The sequence below is a fragment of the Thamnophis elegans genome, chromosome 2, assembly GCF_009769535.1.
Source record: "Thamnophis elegans isolate rThaEle1 chromosome 2, rThaEle1.pri, whole genome shotgun sequence".
Classification (NCBI taxonomy): domain Eukaryota; kingdom Metazoa; phylum Chordata; class Lepidosauria; order Squamata; family Colubridae; genus Thamnophis; species Thamnophis elegans.
This window is the reverse complement of record NC_045542.1, coordinates 83545294-83557974: the sequence shown is the minus strand read 5'-3', so window position 1 is coordinate 83557974 and position 12681 is coordinate 83545294. Positions and strand designations below refer to the sequence as shown.

Genomic DNA, 12681 nt, shown 5'->3' with positions numbered 1-12681 from the left:
CCCCCAAAATGCAATTTGCACATAACCCCATGCATGCACCCTGGCCCCATGCATGCGCACACAGTGCACATACATATGCCTCATGCATGCACATGCAGTCTCCGCACTTGTGTCCCCCCACCTGTGCATCCAGCCCAGTAGTGGGTTTCGAAAAATTTTCGAACCTACTCTGTGGGTGTGGCCTCCTTTGTGGGAGTGACTTGCCGCCCATGTGACCGGATGGGAGTGGCTTGCCGCCCATGTGACCGGATATAAAGATGCCGACGACACTTGTCAGAACCACCTTAAATTACCTCACACACAGCACTGGCATGCATAAGAATATGATGTAAACTTGTTTTTTAAAAGGCATCTTTGGTTTGCGTTAAAACAACTTCAACACACGCAATGTTCTGATTGCACCACAAATGCAGTAGTTATCCTTACCTTTCACAGAGGCACTGAGTTTTATAAATATGAGCATGAGAGTGTAGAATAATCATATCCAAGGACCAGTGGTGGGTTTCAAAAATTTTTGGAACCTCTTCTGTAGGTGTGGCCTGCTTTCCGGGTCCACTGGTGGAATCTCTTCTAACTGGTTCGGTAGATTTGATGAACCGGTTCTACCGAATAGGTGCAAACTGGTAGGAACCCACCTCTGATCCAGCCCCCCCGCAAGTGCCCCCCCACGCATGCAGGGCAGAGACACAATGTCCAGTTGGTTGGTGGCAGGCACGTATGCATGCGCAGCACAGCTGAACTGGAGCGACAGCTTGCGTGCCCAAAGTGAAGGCGCCGTGTGCCATACATTAGCCACCAAGGGCCTAGACATTGGTATTTGAACATAGAACTTTTTGACATATTTTATTGGGTTCTACTAATCTAGTTGAAATGTCAATTTATATTGCTAATCCAAGTATGATATGCCTTATGCTAAATAAATAAATAATAAATCATAAAGTCAAGCTTTATATTAGTATGACAGACATAATGACAATTCTTTTTTCTCTTTCTTCCTGCCTTACCAGATCTCTGTAGACACCAGAGAGCTGGGGGAGACACAAGGAACTGCTTTATATTCCTGTTGAAAAAGGAGTTACCTGAATGCCAGGCAGATGGACAGCTTCTTAGAAAGGCCAGCATGGATGTGTAGGAGGCGCAGGAAGCAGGCAGTTGTACATGAAAAGTCTTTGACGTAAAAGGCTGCTCCCCACAGGTTTGCAAATCTCACAGGTTGTGCAAATAAAATGGAAGACAAAACAGGCACACCTGTAATCTCAGGCTAAACTCTTTTTTGACACCAAACAGCCAAGTGAATGCAGTCCAGATTTATATAGCTTTTCTGCCCGTTCCATGCTTTATCGAATAATAACTTCAAATCCAATACAAATGGCTAATCCGGTGCCACATTGACATTACAAAGCCCAAGGCTATAGAGCAGAAAATGCATTTGGTCTCCCCACCACCACCACCTCCAAAAGGAACGATTATATCTAATAAAAACTAGAGAATGCAATTTCTTGTGCGATATTGTAACCAGGGTGAGAGACAGATGGGTGGAAATACAGATGGCAGGAAAATAACATTTGCATTTTTGAATGCTTTTTGAAAAGGATTAAAAAATAGAACATGTTTAAGTAGTTTTAACAATTTCAGTTGTAAAATACTAAATGATTCATACATATACAGTAAGTAGTCCTTGACTTATGGTCATTCAGCAACTGTTTGAAATTATGATACACTAAACGAAAGGACATGTGACCCACTCCTCAAGTTCCAACCATTACAGCACCCCTGCAGTCATGTGACAAAAATTTGGGCACTAGGTAGTGATCCAACCCATTGTTATGACTGTACAGTGAGTCCCTTCCCACATGGGCTGGTAGGCTTCAATTTTCTAGCCCCACCAGAATGCAGAAATCTGCCTCAGGCTGGAAGGCCTCAGCCGGTTAAGCTCATCAGCACAGGGCCTTCTCCTGTCCTACCACTCCTGGAAGGCTGTGGCCTTCTCCCCATATACACTAAAAATCACTTATTTTTCCTTCCTATGCAGCTGTTGACAAGTGCGGCCAACCAATGCGAAGCAGAGCTAAAAAACTAGCTTTCACTATGTTTTGGAAAAATAGAAAGAGCCTCAGAATGTTGCAAGATGAGCAACATTCCTTGAGATGTTCTGAGATTTTTTTTATCTCTGAAAATATTTCATTGGGTAGCTTTCTATAGTAGCTGCATTTGACATGAGCCAAGTTCTCTCAGACTGTGATAGGTTTGTGTGCCAGTGGATACCAGGCCTCCCAAGGCCTCTCCCAGTGTCTGAGGCACTCTGATGTGGTCTCCTAATGAGCTGGGATTGGGATTGTTAAGCGAGACATTCACATGGGTGCCTTGCTTAACAACCACAATTGTGGGCTGAATTGTAATTGTAAATTGAGGATTACTTGTAACACTCTCTGAGTAAACCCGGGGTCATGATTTCTAACTCTGTTTACAGGTACAGTATGTTTTGTTGTAATAATAATAATAATAATAATATAATAATAATAATAATAATAATAATAAAATTGCAAAACCCAAAAAACAATATCACAAGCGGAAATAACTGATATTCAAGACACAACTAAAGACACTATAGTAGAACTCCCAGAAGAAGCTCTCGGGGAGGAAATAACATCACCACCACTAGAACCAGTTATCACTGAACCAACTGATGAACTAACTCAAAAACAAAAAGAATTGAAAGATAAGATCATGGAGCATTTTCTGCTTAATGAGGAAAGGCAACGTTTACCATCACTAAAAACTGTGCGTAAGAAAACTTTGGCCCCTATCATGAAAATGGTTAATGCAGTGTTTTCAACAATTGAACCGGGATCCATCTTGGAAACAAACCAGTTAATGTACAGCGCAGCTGTAATAGTCACTAATGAACTAGGCATTAAAATTAAAATACCTAGTCACACACAGAAAAAGCATCAAAGCCAAAGTGGAAAATCCGTCTAGAACAAAAAATCAAAAATTAAGGGCAGATGCTAGTAACTTAAAGAACATGCATGAGCAACGGCTTAAAAACAACAAAATCATAGATCGGCTAATCAGAAGATATAGATTGGATACAAGAAACATCAATGAAGCTGTAGAGATTGTAAAACAGCAGATAACAGCAACAGCTAGAAAAATTGAAAGATATGAGGCACGAATCATCCAATATAAACAAAATCAGCAATTTCGATCAGACCAACTGCGTTTTTATCAAAGTCTTAATGTGAATGGTGACACCAAAAGTGAAAAACCAGAAAAGCAGGCCACAGTTGAATTCTGGAAAGAATTGTGGGAAAATGCAAAGGACTACAACAAGGAAGCAAAGTGGATACATGACTTTGAGAAAAGCATTGGCAACAAACAAATGCAAGTATTAGAAATAACAACTGAGATGATCAAAAATCGAGTTAAAAAGGTAAAGAATTGGACATCACCTGGAAAGGACCAATTACATGGTTTCTGGCTCAAATATCTGACCAGTTTACATGCAATATTGGCCAGGCAACTGAATGAAATTTTACAAAAGGGCCAAATTGATGAATGGTTGACAACTGGAAAAACATACTTGATTCAGAAAGATCCAACTAAAGGAACAACACCTGAAAACTATAGACCAATAACATGCTTACCAACAACCTTCAAATTACTCACAGGCATTATTGCAGATAACATGATGGATTATTTGGAAACAAACAACATCTTGCCAGTAGAGCAAAAAGGCAACAAAAGAAGGAGCAGGGGCACAAAAGATCAGCTTCTAATTGATAAAATGATATTAGAAAATTGTAAGAACAGAAAAACGAACTTGAATATGGTCTGGATTGATTACAAAAAGGCATTTGACTCACTGCCACATAGTTGGATCATAAAATGCTTAGAAACAACTGGCATTAGCAAAAATATTACATCCTTTACTGAAAAGGCAATGAAACAATGGAGAACTGAGTTGGCAGTAGGGAATGAGAGCTACGGAATGGTTAATATCAAGCGAGGAATTTTCCAGGGTGATTCACTTTCACCTCTTCTCTTCATCATCGCAATGATCCCACTATCAGTAATCTTAAAAAAAATGAAATTAGGCTACCAAACAGCCAAAAAAGCTGAAAAAAATTCGCATTTACTATATATGGATGATTTGAAACTCTATGGCAAGTCAGAAATAGAAATCCAATCATTGACAAATACAGTCCGAGTATTCAGCACCGATATTTCAATGCAGTTTGGCATGGAAAAATGCGCCACTGTATCCATAAAAAGGGGCAAAATCACTGCATCTGAGGGAATTGAAATGCCCAATGGCCAACTAATTAAATGCAAAGAAAATGAAGCCTACAAATACTTAGGCATTCTGCAGTTGGATAACATCAAGCATGGAGAAGTAAAAACTATTGTCAGGCGAGAGTACACCAACAGAGTTAGGAAAATTTTGAAATCTAAATTGAATGGTGGAAATACAATCAAGGCCATAAATACCTGGGCAATACCAGTTATAAGATACACAGCTGGCATAGTTAACTGGACACAAGCTGATTTGGACCTTTTGGACCGAAAAAACCAGGAAACTAATGACAATGCACTACAGTTTACATCCACGTGGTGATACTGATAGACTATATCTGCCCCGAAAATCAGGTGGCAGAGGATTATTACAAGTGAAGCAAACAGTTGAAGAAGAAAAACATGCACTGGCTGATTATTTAAAAGACACCCAAGAACATCTATTAATCGAAGTAAAGAACAAAAATCTACTGAAGGCCCAACAGACAAAACAAGAATACAGAAAAGATGTGATAAAATCAAGAATGGAGAGTTGGCAGAACAAAGCACTGCATGGTCAATTTCTGGAAAAAATAAAAGATAAAGTGGACAGTGAACAAACTTGGTTATGGTTAAAAACAGGTACATTAAAGAAAGAAACAGAGTCACTAATCCTGGCTGCGCAAGAACAAGCTATCCGCACAAATGCCATTAAGGCCAAAATCGAAAAATCCTCTGATGATGCCAATTGCAGACTTTGCAAAGAAGCTGATGAAACTGTTGATCACATACTCAGCTGCTGTAAAAAAATCGCGCAGACTGATTATAAATTGCGGCACAATTCAGTAGCACAAATGATCCATTGGAATTTGTGCAAAAATTATAATATTAAAACAGCAACAAACTGGTGGGAACATCAGCCTGAAAAAGTCACCAAAAATCAGATGGTCAAGATCTTGTGGGATTTCCGTATACAAACTGACAAAATACTGGCGCATAATACACCAGACATCACACTGGTTGAGAAAAATAAGGTCACAATCATAGACATCGCAATACCAGGTGATAGCAGGGTCGCCGAGAAGGAACATGAAAAAATCGCAAGATACCAGGACTTAAAAATCGAAATTCAACGACTATGGCACAAACCAGCAGTGGTAATTCCAGTGGTAATTGGCACACTGGGTGCTATTCCAAAAGCACTGGAATTACATTTAAAACAGTTAAAAATTGACAAAATCACCATCAGTCAAATGCAAAAAGCCGCACTGCTTGGATCTGCACGCATATTACGAAAATACGTTACGACGTCCTAGGCCCCTGGGTGGGGCCCGACTAGTAACCAATGCCAAATCCGGCGAAACAACTGGCCGCTGTGATACAATTGTATAATAATAATGATGATTGATTGATTAAGGACGTAAATAAAGGAGGCCTTTTAAAGGCAACTAAGTCAAAAGCTGAATATAAAAAAGAAGTAATTGAGAAGCGAGCTGAAAATTGGAAAAACAAAGCTATGCATAGCCAACACTTGAAAAGTATTGAAGGTAAAGCTGACTAAAGAAAGAAAAAGGTATGGTTCATTGACATTGCAATACCTGGAGATGCACGAATTGAAGATAAACAGCAAGAAAAAAATCACAAAGTACTGGGACCTGCAAATTGAAGTTGAGCGACTGTGGAAAAAGAAATCGTGTGTTGTCCCGATTGTAATTGGATCCCTTGGAGCAATACCCAAAGGGCTACCTCGCTATTTTAAATTTATCAGACTTGAACATTCTGATTCTACAAAAAACCACCCTACTTGGAACAGCTTATATCCTTCGACGTTACCTTAACAGTTCCTAGGTCCTTGGTTAGGACTCGAGCTGTTGACCTACCAACCAGCCCCAAAGGCTGTGAATCTCACCAAAGATTAATCACGTAACAACAACAACAACAATATTCTCATGTAACCCTCATATAAATTTTCTAGAAAAAATGATTTAAATAGTGGTAAGGAAAACAGAAAGTTTTAATACTCAAGGTATTAAATTCAAAACACGTTTGCAGTAAAAGTGAGCTTAGAAACATTCAGCATTGTGAAGAGCAACAGAACGTGGTATCGACTTTTCTCAAGAAAGCAATCTTTTGAAATAAAAAAGAATTTACACATATGGACAACTTTTATCATTGTTGCCTTGTTCATTTGTCCTTTCACAGAACAAGTGGTAGGCAGGGACTTTTAATCGGTGAATTAGTTAATGTACGGGTTTTAAGCAGACTAGTAAATACAAGGCGTCAACAGTAAATATTGCAAAAAATACACACACACATTTATACACGAACCTAAAGAATATTAGTGCTGCCTGGTTGGATTAGGCCAAGATAATTTATTGCTACTTGTGCTTATTTACTGTCCTCCAGATGATAGCATTACCAACTGGGAATTCTAAGAGCAATAATGCCATTACAGTCCATCTGGTTGGAAAAATCCCAACATGCTGTTTCAGTAACAAGGAACTAGATGTCTTTGGCAAAGCACATATAATATATGGTGATTTGTCCCCTGTGTCTGAGAATCAGAAAATATTCGTGTAGGGATGTCTACAGCTATCATGTCCAATAACTGCTGATTTGTTAATTCCCTATGATGTACTTGGCTTGCAAAATTGTGCTATCTTGTTTAGGTGTGAACGGGCACATGTGAACATACAAGGTGATCCCCAACATGAATGAATTAATAAGGTTCTATGATCAGCCAAGTATAATTTTCACACAGCAAATTTTCTACTTCTTCCCCTTCCACAAGGAATCCTTCATGCCTGACCAAAAGCTGCTTTAAATGATCTCAAACGGGTGGGCTTCCAAAATTTTAGTAAGGGATTCTTTGCCTGGTTGCTAAGGACATGTCCTAGTCGGGCCCCTGCATCACAGCAGGGAGGGAGTTTTTTGCCCTCCCCAGGCTCCAGAAAGGATGCTTTCCTCGAGGCGAAAATGGCCTCACCAGGCTCTGGAGGCCCTCTTCCGGTAGGCCTGTTTTTCGCTCTCCCTGAGCCTCTGTGTGCGCCTGGCACTTACCCACATCCAAAACGGGCCATGTAGGAATGGCCAGCTAGGAGTGGGATTTGGGGGGTGGGGTCTCTGAACTGCACAGAATCTTAGCTAGAGGTTCTCACGAACCCCTGCGAACCGCCAGCAGCCCATCCCTGATCCCAAACAATTAAAAAAAATTGGGGAACACTTAGCAGACTGTTGAAGATATGTGACTGTACTGTGTTCCACCCATGGGATAGAATAAGTGGATATGACATATGCAGGCCTGCACCTAAAACAAACCATGCCACATATAGACCCATGTACCAATATGTGTACTGAATGACATATACATAGCCTTATTTTGAGATTCCACTAATAAAAAGAAAAATCTGCATTGCCAATTTCAAATGTGCTGACAGCAGCACCCTTACTCAGAGCCTTGTTAGCTCTATAACCATCAAGATTTTGAAACATGTGTACGTTCCAAATTTCTGAATGCTTCACTTGTATCAAAATTTCACCACCTTAAATGCTACCCTGCTACTTAAAAAGACAGAAGGTAATAATCAGTGAGCAAAATTTGCAGGTAAACAGCATACATAACCAAGCTATGAAACGTATGAAGGGTTGACAAGCTACGGCTATGAACATATAGGACAGGTTAACAATTATTCATTCTTCTTTAAAACAGGAATATTGCAGGTACATGCACACACTGAAGATTCCTCAAGGCCCACCCCAAAAGTAGTTGTTCATCGATAACTGCATAATTTATTTAGATTTGTCATAAGAAATTCTTAATTTTTAAATTGATGAAAAAAGCTACCTATTAAACATAAGCTCTAAGGTACACTGTAACCGTAACTATTCTATTTAATCAGAAGAGGGGTCGGCTACCTTAAACACTCAAAGAGCTCCAAAGGTCCTAACTGAAAGCCCCCTATTCAATTCTGGAGCCGACCGGAAGTCCGGTTCCCCCACCATAGAGTCTCCTCCTAGTGCAGGGTCCTTTTTGCTCTACCTGTTCTAACCGAAAGCTCTATCAACTGTGAAGCCAACTGGCGACAGGGAGCTGCAGCAGAGGGATGAAAGAGCCACGTGCGGCTCCAGAGCCATGGGTTGCTGACCCTTGAACTAGACGTTTAATTTTTACTGTGCATACCAAAAAGGAAGCCCTTAATTTTCAATACCTTCTTATGGGTAGTTCTCAATTTACGACAATTGGAATTAGAATTTCCATTGCTAAGCAAGGTGGTTATTAAGTGAGCTGTGCCCAATTTTATGACCTTTTCCACCATAGTTGAGGTCATTAAGTGAATCATGTGGTTCTTAAATGAATCCAGCTACCCCCATTGATTTTGCTTGTCGGAAGCTGGCTGGGAAGGATCTTGTCACTCTGGGACATTGCAATTGTCATAAATAAATGCTGGTTGTCAAGAGCCCAAATTTTGATCATGTGGTGTGATAGTCATAAGTGTAAGAACCAATCATAAGTCCCTTTTTTACTGTTATAACTTTGAACAATCACTAAACGAATGGTTGTAAGTCAAGGACTACCTGTACTAGAATACTGGCATATCCTTCTATGCTCAAATATTGAGCTGCACAAATATTGAGCTAACTAGCTTTATCAGAAATGTGGTAATACAACTATTCAAATTTTCTCTAAGTACAAACATTTCACTCAGAAACCTAGGTTTTGCTCATAACACTTAAGATTAGTTTTATTTGTATCTGTTCAGGGGAAAAAGCCCAACAGAATTCAAGAGACTTGCTTCTAGATAAGGGAGTGCAAAGTTTGTAGATCTAGATCTTTAGATTTATTGGAAGACCTTGATCACAGGCCGGCACAGCCAATTGATGGTCATCAAACTCAGAGTGAAAATGTGAGAAGCAAAGAAGCTCATATGTAAGGTAAAGGTAAAAGTTCCCTTTGCACATATGTGCTAGTTGTTCCTGGTATTCATGTCTGTTTCAAAGCTGAAGAGCCCATGCTATCCGAAGATGTCTCTGTAGTTATGTATCTGGCATGACTAAATTACCTTCCCACCAAAGGTGGTCCCTATTTTTCTATTTGCATTTTACGGAGTTCTTTGGGATTGGGTGGCATATAAATGTGTTTAATAATAATAATAATAATAATAATAATAATAATAATAATAATAATAATAATTCAGTAGCACAAATGATCCATTGGAATTTGTGCAAAAATTATGCACAATTCAGTAGCACAAATGATCCATTGGAATTTGTGCAAAAATTATAATATTAAAACAGCAACAAACTGGTGGGAACATCAGCCTGAAAAAGTCACCGAAAATCAGATGGTCAAGATCTTGTGGGATTTTCGCATACAAACAGACAAAATACTGGCGCATAATACACCAGACATCACACTGGTTGAGAAAAATAAGGTCACAATCATAGACATCGCAATACCAGGTGATAGCAGGGTCGCTGAGAAGGAACATGAAAAAATCGCAAAATACCAGGACTTAAAAATTGAAATTCAACGACTATGGCACAAACCAGCAGTGGTGATGATTCCAGTGGTAATTGGCACACTGGGTGCTATTCCAAAAGCACTGGAATTACATTTAAAACAGTTAAAAATTGACAAAATCACCATCAGTCAAATGCAAAAAGCCGCACTGCTTGGATCTGCACGCATATTACAAAAATACGTTACAACGTCCTAGGCCCTGGGTGGGGCCCGACTAGTAACCAATGCCAAATCCGGCGAAACAACTGGCCACTGTGATACAATTGTATAATAATAATAATAATACATGCTTTCGAACTGCTGGATTGGCAGAAGCTGGGACAAGTAATGGGAGCCCACTCTGTTATGTGACACATTCAAACTGCCGACCTTTCTGCCTAACAAGCTCAACATCTTAGCCACTGAGCCACCTAATACACACTATTACAGCTCTGTGTACATTTTGTTTTATTATTTGTACACATCAATATAGTGAATGCTAAACTGTAGGATGTTAAAGTGAAAGTCTTCCTAACAAAGTGGGCAGTTAAATAATTAAAAGTCAAGTTAAAAGTAAATGCAGTGTCTTAAATTTAAGAAGGAACCCCATGATGTTTGTTTATATATCAATCTACACAAAATCCTTCAAAAGTGCAGTGACAGTTTTACTGAGATAATGCAGTAGATTTATACACCAAGAATAGTTTCAAATAAATTTAGCATCCAGTGCCAACAAAATAACAATATGGCTATAATCAAAATTAAACAAAGCTGATAAATGGTTCCTCATAGCCCTGAGGCTATATATTTTAAGTTCTGACATATAATTAAACTGGAAGATGGAACGCCATAAAAGGAAAGGCAAGTAGCCAGTTTTAAGTAGGAATGCCATAAAGATAGCTAAATACATGTCAAAATCAATAGCAACAACCTAGCAGTTTCCACAAGGCAGAAAAGAACGTGTTATATAATTTATGCACCTAAGTGTAAGAGATACAGTGAATCTCACTTGCACCAATATTTTAATACTACAACTCCAACTTTGCAAGTAATTCCTCTTCTAGCTGCAAAAGTCCACTTGCCGATGTCAATCCAATCCTATATTTTTAAAGCTTTGGCTCAGCACAACCGATGCTTTTTGCTCAAATTGGTACTTTGAATTATTTCACTCCCAAGTCATTGTGAACGGGGGATGCAGCAGGGTTCATAAGTCCACCCTTATTCAGGATTGCACTCAGGTCCAAGAAATATGTACAGGACGGAACTGACACTTCCCTGCCCCTGTTCAGAGGCAAGGCTGGACAATACAGCAAGGCTTCAGAGTTACTGACTGAACTGAATGAAGCTCGGTTCAACTCTAAATACAATCCTTATCACTGCCATCTCTAGGCAAATAATAGTCATATGACTAAGCTGCATCATAAAGAGATAATAATAGGCTCTGAGTTTCTACTACACGAGGCCACTTTTTCTTCAACAGCCCAAAGCAGAATGATTAAGTATCGAATGTAATGAATAATAATCCTAAATTGTAAAGCAACTTTCCCCAACTTGATGCCTCCAGCAACCAGCTACCCATCCCATCTATGAGGCCATCTATGAATAATGGAATACTTGCATAGACCAATTCAACAGGCAAAATTTGGGGGAGAAGGCTGCCCTTCAGGATACAGGTGAGAAAAAGGAGTGGTAGGAAAAATTGGAGAGAGGGGGAGGCAGATATCCCTTTGCTAGCCCGTGCCTGCAGCCTTACAGGATTGTCTTGTGACTGGACCTGGAGAGATTCCTCCATAAATCTACCCACAGCTGACAGCCCCTTTTTCTCCTTCCTTAACATTTTAAGGTGGCTCTGGCCAAACTTCAACCCTCCCTTTCTCCTGGCAAAGGCGGCCAAGAGATTTTTTTTTAAAGGGGGAAAAAGAACAACAACCTGTTCAGTCAATACGCGGCATCAAGGAGAAGAAGGAAAGAGGAAACGAACCAGCCGGTGGGCAAGTGGAAGGAAGAAGAGATCCCTTCTGATGCAGAGCGAAAAGAGAGAACTTCAAAGGCAGACGAAGCGGGACTAGGAGGAGAAGTAGGATGGAGAAGAAGAAGAAGGGGAGAATGGGTCCTTCTGGTTCTTTTAGGCTTTGGCAACCGACGGAAAGTGATGTAAAACTCCGGTTTGCGCAGTCTTTGCCTGCACGTGATGTGCCCGATTTTTTTTGGGGGGGGGAAGAGAGAGAGAGACCGTGTTTAGACGGTGGGGAGGAGGAAGAGGAGGAGGAAGAAAGAAAGAAAGAAAGAAGCTTCGCACGAAGTTTTGGCGCACAGCGAAGGCGCATATCCGTGTGATTTCCGCCCGAGAGGGAGCCCGGCGATGCGGGCGCCAAGGCAGCGCAGAGCTTGCCAAGAAAGAAATCCTGCGCGCCCGCCTCCTCCTCCTCCGGGCTTCTTCGGGGAAGCCAGATGGGCGGAAAGGCGCTGGGAGAGTCTCTCGGGCTGCCCCGGACTAGGGAGGGGAGTGGGGGACAGGACAGACACCCTCCCCCCCCAGGCACCCGTTGCTGGGTGCAGTAGGAAGCGATCGAGCAGCCAACAGAGCGGAAAGCCAAGCATGCTTCCCCCGCCGGAGACGAGCTGGCAGCCGCTGCCTCGCCCGGCTTTCGCCTGCCCCTACCTACCTGAAGACCGCCTCTTCCTTGAACTCCTTGGCGGGGGAAAGCAAGCCGTTCTTTTTGTTGAAAAGCTTCTGCAACAAGGTGGGTGTGGGAGGCATTTTGGGAATGCGACGCTCCGTCCCTGCAGGGAACAGCCTGTGCAGCGATCGCCCTTTCGCAGCTGGGGCAGCCAGCTTAGTTCCTCGAACCCGACTCCATTCGGTGTGACAGTCATATGACAAAAATTAATCACTTGCAGCAGCC

The 12681-nt window shown here is 41.0% G+C and overlaps 1 protein-coding gene across 1 annotated transcript in view; it reads right to left on the bottom strand.

The window, feature by feature from the left end:
• FNIP1 (folliculin interacting protein 1) overlaps nucleotides 1-12681 on the bottom strand; it is a 106649-nt gene extending 93968 nt beyond the window's left edge. The window contains 1 exon segment of the mRNA XM_032212379.1: nucleotides 12442-12681. Within this exon segment, the coding sequence (XP_032068270.1) occupies nucleotides 12442-12536 (95 nt within the window). The 5' untranslated portion in view covers nucleotides 12537-12681.